The 12358-nt window shown below is 38.5% G+C and overlaps 1 protein-coding gene across 1 annotated transcript in view; it reads left to right on the forward strand.

Moving 5' to 3' along the window:
• The first annotated feature begins 2343 nt into the window (after positions 1 to 2343).
• Positions 2344 to 12358, forward strand: part of TRIM66 (tripartite motif containing 66) — a 50528-nt gene continuing 40513 nt past the window's right edge. Inside the window, exon 1 of the mRNA XM_074918143.1 lies at positions 2344 to 2563. Within this exon, the coding sequence (XP_074774244.1) occupies positions 2344 to 2563 (220 nt within the window). The remainder of the gene's footprint in view (positions 2564 to 12358) is intronic.

The raw sequence follows: 12358 nt of genomic DNA on the forward strand, positions 1-12358 counted from the left end.
AAATTCTTGGCAACTTACAGTACTGCTAATGAAGCAGTTACAGACAGAACTTGTAAAGTTGATGTTAAAATGTTTTAAAATGCTGTTATGAGCCTTGTATAGCAACATCCACATTTAATGGAAGAAAAGAAAAATCAGATTAAATTTGAGAAAAAGGAAATTGAAAGACTTGCACGGAGCATTTATCTCTAAAATACATAAATGATAAAAGTTATGAGAGTCTGTCATTACAAACCTCTTGTATGAAATGCATTAATGTGTTACTGGAAGTTCCAGTCCTGTGCTCCCTGGATGTTCCCCTTTGGTTTGTGTTGGGGTGACCGTTGCCTTCCCCAGGCCACGACTGATCTTCTGGTCTGGGCCTACACACCAGAAGGCCAGCGCTTTTCTTCCTGTTCCAGGTGTGACAGCCTGCCAGCTGCCTTCCCAGCTCTCCCCATCTTCATTTGTGTCCTGCATCCTGCCTTGTTCCCCTCACGTCGCCAAATACAATTAAGTTTTCTTTGTAATCACTGCTGCTGGACTTGGTGTTTCCCATCAGCATAGCCAAGTCGCTGGTAATGCAGCTGCCTGACTGCTGGCTTGCATACCTGTCTCTGAACACTTTTATATTGCCTTCATCCTTCTCCCTCCTAACAAAAAACTTGTACATAGTTTCATATGTTATGCAAAAAGCATAAATCAATGTATGGTAACCTGCTTCTGCTCACTCAGCCGCAGGTTTGGCCTTTATGGTGATACAGCATTTCCCAGTATTAGGCTTTGTTTGCTCTGATTCTCTGTGGTTTCTCTGTCTAAACTTTGTGATAGTCTAAGACCTCAACTTCCTACTGCCAAAATTGCATGTTTTTGTAGGTGCTGCTTTGTCTTCTTAGCAACAGTAGTAGCAAGAAACAATAGAGATGGAGCGAGCTGAGAAGCTGTGCTGCTCTAGTGACATTTGCCTCTGACAGATGGTTGATGAAGATGCACTGTAAAAAGTGAGCTCATATAATAAGCACTGATAAAATGCTTATTAGTCAAACCACAGGTACAATTACCATAGCTCATTTCTAAAGGGACCTCTTGTTTTGAAACTGCAGTCATAAATTTTAGTGGTAGATTTGAATTTGTCTAAGTGAATTCAGTAAAGTTCGTGTGTACCGGTAAAGTTTGTGGATACCTACCTAGTTTCATTTGTTCCTAGAATGGGGTCTTGGGTGTGAAATATGATGCAGACTTTAACATATGGTCCATTTTTTCTAAACTACTTTAAATAGCAATGACTTCAGGATGCAACACTTAAAAAATTCCTGGCTGTGAATTTCTGAGACATTCATAATTTTTTGTATTGTAGAAAATAAACCTTAGTATCCATAAAGCTTAGTAACCATTTCCACTGGAATCTGCCCTGAGACAGAATTGCTCAAGAGAATACATAGCCCTAAGATGAGAGCTGCTGCCTTTCTGTGCTGGGGAAATCTGAAGATTGTAGCTGCAAGTTAGGTTCTGCTGGTAGCAAGGTCACCATGCCAAGGCAATGGCAGCTACATGGGGCTCCGGCCCTGGGAGCTTCAGTCAGCTGGAATCTCTCCAGGGGAGATGAGACTCTATTTTCTTTTTCTCCTCTAAATGCAACTTTCAAGTTTCCCTTTGTACACTGTATCTGATCAACATCTCTCAGAATCGAGGATGGAACATGAACTGCAAAACTCTCAATTTACTTTGGGGAGCTTAGGCTGGTAAGAGGAACACTGTCCTGCTTGTGGGAAGCTCAGGTTTGGTCTCTAATTCAATTTGTGGTCATCCTGATGATTGAAATTTGATTACTGCAAAGTGCATTTAATTAAATTTCTATAAAGGAGATTGGGAGAAGATGCTGTACATTTATCAAGGCAGCTTTCTAACATGCATTGCTGGAACAATGGACATATGAACAGTTATGCTTATTTGCTTTAGCTGAAAACTAAAATATTGAGGTGAAATTGTAAAAGCAGTAAGAGCATATAATAATTTTTATTGCTCACTTTCAGTGCTTCTAGCAGGAAATGTACAGCGTGTGACAATTCATCCTGGTAACAGCTTTGCAAGTAGATCAATAGCACAGATTACTTCAGTTTTTACAGAAGTTGCAAGTACTATAGAGAGATAGTGGGATCATGGTTTGTAAACCTTAAACCACACTTTCCTGCACAACAATCTGCAAAGATACTCTTTTTTTGTGAAGCAGGTATGTGATTTTCAGCTGCAAGGAACTTCCTCTTTCTTCACAAAGACTAGAATGTTTTTGAGAACATGCATCCCGCTGTTGCCTTCTAGTTTGCGCTTGAGTGATCAGGTGTTTTGTTAAGTGAAGGGGTTGTCATGAGCCATTTTGTGACTCTTCAAGTTTTCGATGTCCAACTTCAGCCAGCAGAAATGGAGACCCTGGATCTGTTGAGGAATTGTTCTGTGTGCAAATGGGACCTGCGGAGGAGAGACCCCAGGATGCTACCTTGCCTTCATTCCTTCTGTAAGGACTGTCTTCCAGATTTGATTCAAGGATATAGCTGTATTCCCACTGAGTATGAACTGCTATATGAAGGTAATATTTAAGAATCTCTGGCTTGTGTTCTTTGTCTTAGAGTATTATAAAAATAGATGTATTGAGAAGTACTTTTTATGGCCTGTTCCTTTACAGCACTACTTTAAAAGGATAAACTAGGAGACTGAAGATTTGTATGAGCAGAGGGTGTGTTGGGAACAAGCCTCCCTCATTATTTTTTTTCTTCCAACAGCAATGTTTTGAAGAGAAATGTCAGTCATTTAATATTTTATTATTTTCTACATTTTTTATTTATATATTTATACATTTAATGTATACATTTATACATTTAATATCTTCCAGAATGGGCTACATTTCAGTTACCAAGTGTGACATTATGAATATTTGATTTACTTAGCTTAATAAATGAATTGATGCTACATCTAGGCTACATCTTTACCTAATCTTTCAGACATGCTGGACCTTTCTATGGTAACAGTTGTGGTCCTAGCCCTACTCTTCCTTCCCTCCCCCTTCCGTGCCCCCCCCTGCCCTCCCCCCCCCCCAACACCAACACAAAAACATCCGGTTCTTTGTTCTCAACAGAGGTCATAATAATTTTTATTAGAATATGTGTATCGCGGTACACTGAAACACCATCTTTTATCTCATTGTAAATGTGATTTCTCTCTACCTGAGCCCTCTGTAGGATATACTGTGACTCACCTTAACAAGCTGAGTAAACTAGTGAGGACGAGAAGCGTTTTGTGATGGTGGCTTTTGAAATCCTGAAGTTATTTGTACAGTGTTTGGTAGTGACGTTAATAGAAAATAAGTAACTTTTTTGGAATAAGACAGGACTTAGATCATAGAATAGAGTAATTTTAACTGAATAAGTCTTAATTGCCATGGGGAAGCATTCCAGACTCATTACTAATTTATAAGAAGAGCAAAGGCATGTAGATTACTTGTATTTTCACAGGCTTTGAACTTTAGATGAATAAGAGGCGTCATTTATTATCTCTTCCATAGCAGATTTCAGAAACATGTAGGAAGAGAAGATACCTTCCCTGAGGTGATGGTAATCTGAATTGATGAGGTAACATAAACTAGACAAGTTCAGGTTTGAGAACAAATGGAAACAGTGTTAGGAGATCACTGTTGAAAGGCTAACGAAACACAAAAGATAAAGGAAAAAGGGACTAGCCTAATGGCAAAGGAGAAAGGCTATTCATGCGTAGGGTACAGACAGAAAAAGAAATAAAGGTAAGAGAAGAAGACAAAGAGAGCAAAGCAGTCATTTCAAGTAAATGTCTCCTTAAAATTTTTAATGCCCAATGATAGCGGGCTTAAAGTCTGAGGGACCTACTTCCTAATGAAACGCTGCTGAAAACAACCACTCCATTACTTTTTATGTGTTCTCATTTGACAGCTCAGCCATTTCTCTCTCCTTCCTATGTGTGTTTGCCAAGTGGAAAAGTGCATTTATACCACTTGGTGATCTTGGATGAAGTGCAAGCTCCTGCTTGGATCAGGAATTATTTGTCTGTAGCAAACTGGAACAAATACTAGTTTATTTCTGTATTCTTGAAGTTTCTCTGTTTGTTCCTTGTTCTCTTGTAAATAGGGAACTTCTATGGGAAAGAACAAGTCTAAAGAAATAACGCACGGTGATGACCCAGTAAATGAAGTGAGACACCAGGTGCAGCGACTCAGTTAATATATGAGCAAGGAGAGCAGCAAAACCAAAACATCTGTGTCTCTTATTTAAGTCAATGACAGAAACTGCAACTGCTGTAGGTCAGCCAGGATCAATTTGTGAAATCTTCTGATAGCATGATGCTAAACGTTGCTTGTCTTATTTGCACTGATTGCTGAGTTACGGGCAGTACAATACCAACTCAATTTTCAGTTTTATTTTTAAGTATGATCATATATAAGTGCCAGTGATAAACTGTAAATATAAGTGCTAGATGATTTTAGCTGAGTAAACATGAAGTACTGCCTGTAACAAAAATGTATTCCTTACTCACTATGAATTCTTTAAGCAAAATATAAGAATGGAAAAAGTAAATATATTTCCAAATAAAGTCCATCTGATATTTGCTACAAAAGCATACTTGAATTTGTGCTTTTTGGTATGCTTAACTATAAATAGTACTATACTAACATAAAGCTCTTGTGTAGTTTATTGCTGTTGTATTAAGATTGCTGAGAAGATGAAGGTAAGTGGTCCTGGTATTTGGTGGGGGGTGATGTTGGAAACTTTTATACCTGTATGTGTTTAAGATGACTCATGCATGCAAGCTCTGAGATAGCCATGGAAAAGCTGAATACACATCAGAATTTGTTCAAAGCTGTGAGAACTGACAGTTTGGAATTAATTTGAGTGAAAAAGAAATTTATCTCTGTGAGATTGGCTGCTGTGCATGCTTCTTATATGAAGGGGACTTTAAGATTCTCAGTCTTTCTTTTTTTTTGAAGGCCAGTGTCACTTTCCTTTCTTTATTCCCTCTCTTCATGTAACAGAGAATCCACATTCTTCTCCTCTTCAGCTCTGCATGTTGTGTGCTTTCAGTCTTTTAGTGTATGGGAAGAAATAATTTTAAAGAAGAGGGACTGGGGAAGAAAAAAAGAGAGAAAATTCCCTCATCTCCTGAAAGGGAAATTTCTCAGATGGGGACTTTTCCAGGCTCCTACCTGTGTGAATTGCTACTTGCAGTACAATGTGAGAAGATACAAAATTGGTTCTTGCACGCTGTCTTGGCTTCTCAAGTCTGGCTCTTTCTCACTGAGTTCTGAATACATTAAAAACTGGGTTCCTGTGCTTATCCCTCCTTTCTGAATTGGAGGTAGGTGCCAAAATAATTACCCTTTATGTGCAAATCTTTCTCTTCATAAGATGTTCAACGATTTAAATTGGTTTAGTGCTTTAAATATCACCAACATATTAATTTCAAAAGTAGCTAAATAGGGAGCAGTGGAGGTGCATTGTTGTGAGAAGTTCATGTTTTTGCAAGATTGTCTCAGTTAGTTTTGTTGAGGTTTTTTTCTTAAAAAAACCGAAAGCACAGGTAATCACTGTTTAGTCACAATTTGGACTCCTGAGAACAAGGCAGATCAGGAAAGATGTGCTGGAACACCTTGCAGACTTCTGCAAACTGGTATCAAGCCCTGGTATTATTTACCTTTTGTGACTGAATTGGGTAATTTGTCTAACCTGTAAGTTACACTTTTATGTTTGTAACAGGTGATTAGTAGTTGCCCAGCTTTGTGAATTGCTTTGGGAAGTGGTAGATTTAATTATATCATGCTTTTATATTGAACTTGTATGTTGAGCTATTTTTTCTGAAACTCTATTTTAAAAACGTGCTTTGCCCTTTTATGCTTTTCTAGGTTGGATAACAAAAATCATAGAAAATGACTGCATAATTTCTATCCACATTCTGTGCATAAGTCAAAAACTGTCCACACTTGTGCTGTGATAGCTTCCCACATGCAAGAGAGGGTCTGAGATTCCCACTTAAATGCCAAGAACTGTAACAAGGTTATATTTTAGAGAAATGCAAACCGATTGGATAAAATGAAGAGAGACTATTAAAGAGAACAAATGTGACTCCAACTGAACTGTTGACAGATTTCCACTTGCTGCATTTTATTACTTCCAGCTGAAAATATATGTTTTTCTTTAGCTGGTAAGGTAGGTGCTATATATAACCATGGATCTCTAATTGTGAATGCTTGTTAGTGAGGCATATCCAAAACTCAGCCAAGCATTGGTCACACTTGCATTTAATGTGGTCAGACATATCTTCAAGGGGGTTTATTTCAGAAAAAGATTGAGCTCTAGGACTCCTTTGGCTCTAAACTCATTTTCAGTATGAAGTTTTGGCATAAGAAGTATGGTGTACTGGCTTAAGGAGACTTCAGGTGTCAACACAGAATGCTTTATCTTGTACTAAGCCTGTATATTTTTAAAAAAAAAAAAAAGCACATCTACGGAGTTCTTTAAACCGTATTTTGTCTCGCAGTGGAGTTCAGTTTGGCTGCCTTGGTGCTACAGCTGTTATATCTCCAGGACCCAAATAACCTTGTTTTGATGCAATCATATAAGGCAAGTGATGCAGTGCATCACGCCTATTAATTTTGAAGGAGAATACTCATTTGCTTTAATTAGATCCACAACACCAAATACATGTTTTATTTCTAAAACAGGAAGTAGAAAGGTAATTCTAAAGAGGGAAACAGTTCATAATGTATGTATTTAGTAATATTAGAATGGATTTAAAGTTAGTCAGCCCTTCTCACTTTGTTGTTCAGTTACCAGATCCAAAAGCCAAGTGAAACAATGGGGGGTTTAGTTATATAAACATGAAGCTGTAGAGTGGGAGGTTGTCTTCAGAACTGTTTCCTATAACCTATAATTGGGTCTCCAAGGAAGTGTAAATTATGCCTGCAGCTTGAGCTGTAGCTAATGCTCTCTGAGAATAATTATTCTGATGGTTGTTGGAGGAAAAAGAGCGGAGGAATAGGTGCAACATGTGGACAGCAAATATAAATGTGGTGTGTATGATAGCTCCACTGTTTGTTTCTTTATGCTTATCAATTCTCATGATAATAATAGGTTAATTATCTGCATTGATTTATTTCTGAGACAACCAGCTTGAGGGTTCTTTCTATTTAAACCTGACCAGACTGGAAGACCTTGAAACAAAACTGTGAGCTGCAGCTTTTGATGTTCAAAAGGTCTTTGTACTCCGTTTCCATATGTGGTGGAGAAGTTGCAGTTTGCACTTTCAGAGATGATTGCTGCAAGTTATCCACAGCTCTGTCACAAATTAGATTGATGCAATATAGGTGGAGTACAAACTTGAGAGAACTCAGAAATTTTAGCTCTTTATTTGTGTTTCTACAAAGGAACTCTCTGTATCAAGGTCACTACCTTGATGTCTTCTTACTATTCCCTGGGTCTGATGCAGTGTGGCAACTCTCATTAGCAGAAAATGCTGTGTGGTGTGAGAAAGGTGACCTGTGGGGAACTAGGGCTTGAACGGTACATGGCAGAACCTTGTTGTCTTCCTGAAAGCCTATTTTGGATATCCCAGGCATAGAGTTGGGGAGTCCAGACTGGGTATCTGTGTCAGACTACCGGATCCACTGCATTTGAATTTCCATTTTCCCCAACCTGCTGTCTAGTTACTATTGCTTATGGGAGTGTGAGAGTGGAAGTAAACATGTGGCTTATGAAAAAGGGCTGCAAACTGATTCAGCAAAGTAAACATCTGCTGCTGAAGCTTTTCAGACTTCAGAACTGTGTGTATATAAACATGAACAGAGATACGTCTGTGTGCATGTTGCTTTCTGGTGCCGGTGGCTTTTGTGGTGGTAGTCAGGTGCATTAGCCTACTACAGATGGTTTTTGAAGGAGTAGTGGAGCCCTGGAAGGATGTAGGTGTAGGACTATTCCTCCCCATCCCTCACATGATGAAACTTCATGGGAGTCTGTTCAATGCAATGTGGTCTTCAGTGATTGTTCAGTACTAGCTGATAACTCCAATGCACTGAAAATAGCTTATGTGTGGTTTATCCTGCATATAATTCTGAAATAGGGTTTTATTCCACATATCACAGTGAAATGGAGCTTAAAGCCAACATTAGGATTCTTGCTGGCCTTTCTAAATTCATGGTCATCTCTTTAGCAGGGAAATGTGATGTCATAAATAATGATTGCAAATAATAAACAGCAAGAGGTAATGAGCTTCTAAAAAAATAATTTATGCTAATATCCCTAACTCCTTCCTACCAATATAATTTCCATACAAAAATAGAGCATATCGACAACTCTCTTAGCTTTTTGCTACATCTAGAGGTTTTGATAACAATAGTAGACTTCATTTGAACATCATGACTGCACCATATCTGAATTTGGCCTCTGCTCTCTTAGTATGTAAACTGTTGTTTGAATCCTGTAATTCCATGTCGAATTGCTATTTAGATCCAGAAATTGCATCATTCTCATACGTACAAACAGTGAGTCTCTAGGGCTTCTGACTACTCTTCCTTCACCCACAGTGCTGTAATAATACTATATTTAAATGAGCTGTCTGCAAAGTACAGGTTCTTAAAACAAATTAAGAGTGTTGTTTAGAGGCAGTGGTAAGGTAGGAAAGCAAGAAAAAAAATATTTAGGGAATGGTCTGCAAAATGTACTGTGGAAGTAAATGGAGTTGTAAGACCTGCTGCTACCTGAATCTGGAAAAGCTCTTCTCTGTCCTTCTGCACACTTGTTCCTGGTTATTCTGAGGACTGAGAGAAGACCCAGACAAGAAGGAAAGCAGGACACTGCTATTCATTCTCACTATGGGATTTTTGTTCCACCACTTCAGGAAAAGTACTACCAAGGCAAGTTAAGGGAGGCCTGAATGAATCTAAGAGGCAAGGACAAGAAAGAAGGAAAGAAGAAAAAAGAAAAAATGCATCTTGTAGTGGCCCAGTACATCTTTTTGCCCTGCTGATTTGTCAGTGTTTCTGGCTGAAGAAGGAGGAGCAGCCCCAGATAGTCCGTGTAAGGTATAGCGACTTCCATCTGCAGTACAGCAAAGCCTGATTCCAGCGAGTGCACAGTGTGTGCAGTTCTGCTTAATAATCACCCACTCCCTGACACAAGTGACTGTGTTTGTAGCTCTCTAAGTGATTGTTTATCCACAGGACAGGTAAGAGGTTTCTAGACAATTGTGCTTTACTGGTGATTTGCACTCTGAGCACGAGCACAGCATGGTGGGCTCGCTTTGTGTTGTTGAGGTAGCTTCTGCTAGTGGCTATTTGCAAATATATGTGTTAGGTTTGTTTAATTTCAGGGTTATTGCTTCACAAACCATTCTGTAGTGTATTTATTATGCCAAGCTATCATTACATTCTTTTGGGAATTTATATTGAAAAAGGTTGGGCATTTCCAGGGAGTACAGGGTTTTTATTAAACAGAAAAGGAATCAAATAAGAAGCCCAATTAGCTGACCAAGTATGATCTCCGAAGCTACCACATTCAGGGAATCCCTCTTTTAGCAACATGCAAGCCCATCTCCTGTGCTTTTAATAAAGTCATAAATACAGAACTCAGTACTAGGACAGGTGAGAAGGTGCTTACTGATTAGTCCTCCTACGAGTAGGAGACCACTTTGAGTACAGTATTGCCATGGTATCCCCATTATTATTCCTGTTACCTGTTATGCTCTTTGATCTGATTTTTTTTATTAAGCTGAGGGCTATATGTGTCTTGTGTTCATTGCAAGGGAGCTTTAAATTTGAAGTCATTATGAATTCACAGTTACTTGGATAATTAAGACACACTTTGACGTTTACACAATCGAAGCTGTACTTGATGGTCCGTGGTAGTGAGTCTAATACAAAGCTCTGACCATTGTGTGTGTGATGCACTCCATGTGTATCTCTAGAACAACACTGATTTCAGTAGCATAACTTGGGTCTAAAACCTCGCAAAATATTGTCCCATCGTATCCAGGGCATCACTTTCAGATGTCCCCTAATATCAATCAGCAGTGATGTCATCTACCTCCAAAATCATGACTGTTCCACATTTCTTAATACCACTGCATTTCTATATATAACAAGACTTTTGTGCAGAACTGAAATCCATGCAGGATGTATGTTTTCTTAGGGAGAAAATTGACGTTTTCTTTAAATATATTTGAAAACATTAAAAAGATGGTCTTTCCCATTTTCAAATTAATACATTCTTTATACAACATATTTTATACTTCACTGGTTTGTAACAAATTAGCAGAATTTAAAGTTCACATGAACATGCCTGAGGCCATGAGCATTCCATTAAATATCATTCAACTGGTATAATTTGATTTAATATTCTGCATTAACTGAATAGTGCTAAAATGTAATAAAATAGTAACTTCCATATTAACTTTTTTTAACCTTATGTGGTGTGTAGACAGAAGTTGTCTTTGCTATGGCAAAGTCCAAGCACTGCTTTCGGTTCCCAGGAAGCAGCCGTTCCAGAAATGTTTTGTGTAAGACTGTGCTCACCCATATGGCATGTAGATGAAGGAATAGGTTTGAGAGTCGTGCATTTCTTACCTCAGAAAGTAACCTGTTGATAATTTCCCCTTTGGTCAATTTGTGGCATATTATGTAGTCTCAGTATGGAGGTTTTCTTTCTGTATTAACCAGATCAAGAACTGACACTGCTTGGGCAATGCAGTTATGGGAGTAAGAAACTGGTTCAGAGTCTCAAAGGGCTAGAGGCAATTCCCTGTAAAACCAGTAGATGGTTTCCTATCGACTGCACTGAGAATTAGAGCACGTCCTGTGAGACTTCTTTGAGAAGCTGATTACAAAGTAGGTATTTTGCTTCCTAGTTTATCAATCAAAATTTATCTGTCTATTTCTGCCGCTGTTATAACTATGTCACTTTGTAAAGTGCTCACAGGGAAACTTAAAAACTGTTTCACCTTCTAGGAATTAGCATTACAATTCACTGGCGCCTGTACTATGCACCATTTACAAGGAGTAGGAGGCTACTGTCTGTATAACACATCTTAGGTGCTGCAGTACTCCTACTGTTTTTACATTTCTCTAGAGAACTGTTTTACACTTCTCTAGAGAGCTGAGCTGTTAGCAGATATCTAAAAGACACATCCATAATTTGGGAAAGCGTGGAGAGGTTTCAGTGTGACTAATATAAATTTTGCATTACATCGTCCTAGGGTGTAACATATGAGGGTGATTAGCTACAAATATTGTAGGTAAATAAGATACCTTTTCAGCTGTGCTCTTGGTATTAAGGATGCAAAATAGAGGGAGAGCTTAAGAGACTTCTACAGCTTTCTGCCATCACAGGCATATTTATCAGATGAATTTTTAGCCTCTTTGTAACTCCTGTCACCAGAACACACCTAAACAAGACTCACGTTACATGCCTAGAATATGAGCAAAGTGTTAGCAATTGCTTGTGTTGACCTTTCCCCTGGGGTGACTTGTAGCTGAGTAGCACAGGCACCCATGGATACCACCTGTTCCTTCTTGTGTCTACATGAATGCTCAGTGTTGTATGAAATGCACGGTTAAACAAGTATGAGGTAGACCCTAGTCTGCCACTTGGGTCCCCGAATCACAATTCTGTTGTAAATGCAACCTTGGAAAACAGTAAACAATATACTTTTGCTTTTATAACAAGATTTGGGCTAAAGAAGACCTAAACCTCATGGAAGTGGTTCTTAGTAAGATGTCCTCTTCAAAGGAGATGTAGCAGAACTCAAAAGTTTCTTCAAAACTTTTATGAATGAAAGTGAATGTGTTCAGACATCTGGCTGCATAGTGCTTTTGTCAGAAGTGGTAATGTAGGAAGGGTTTGGGGTTTGTGCGCCTCTGTAATATAAAGTGCTGCTGTTAAAATAACAGTAGCGTGCTTCTGAAAATGGGAAATATTCAGAGGTAGAATTGTGCACCTGGCCAGGGACTGCAAGAGCCATGTCCCAAGGGCAGGTAATACTAAGCACCTGGAAAACATTGAAGTCTTTGTCTAATGTGAAGAATAATAGACATCTTAAGATTTAATTAATCTACAGGCCACTCTCCTTATTCAAAAATAATTTTAGTTTAGAGCACATCGAACATTGTCAGTCCAGCAGAAAGTTGTCATTGATCTTGCTTTAATCTTACTTTAAGTGAGTTTGCATCATTGAGTCATGGAAAATACAGCTGTTATTTATCATAAATAGATCACTTGGCAAGGTGAGCATAGCACTGAAATTATGTTCTCAACAGAATGGAAAAGCTTTGATTAAAAAAAAGACTTGATAAGATAAGGTAAAAATAGACTGA

Source organism: Athene noctua, chromosome 14 (genome assembly GCF_965140245.1).
Source record: "Athene noctua chromosome 14, bAthNoc1.hap1.1, whole genome shotgun sequence".
NCBI lineage: Eukaryota > Metazoa > Chordata > Aves > Strigiformes > Strigidae > Athene > Athene noctua.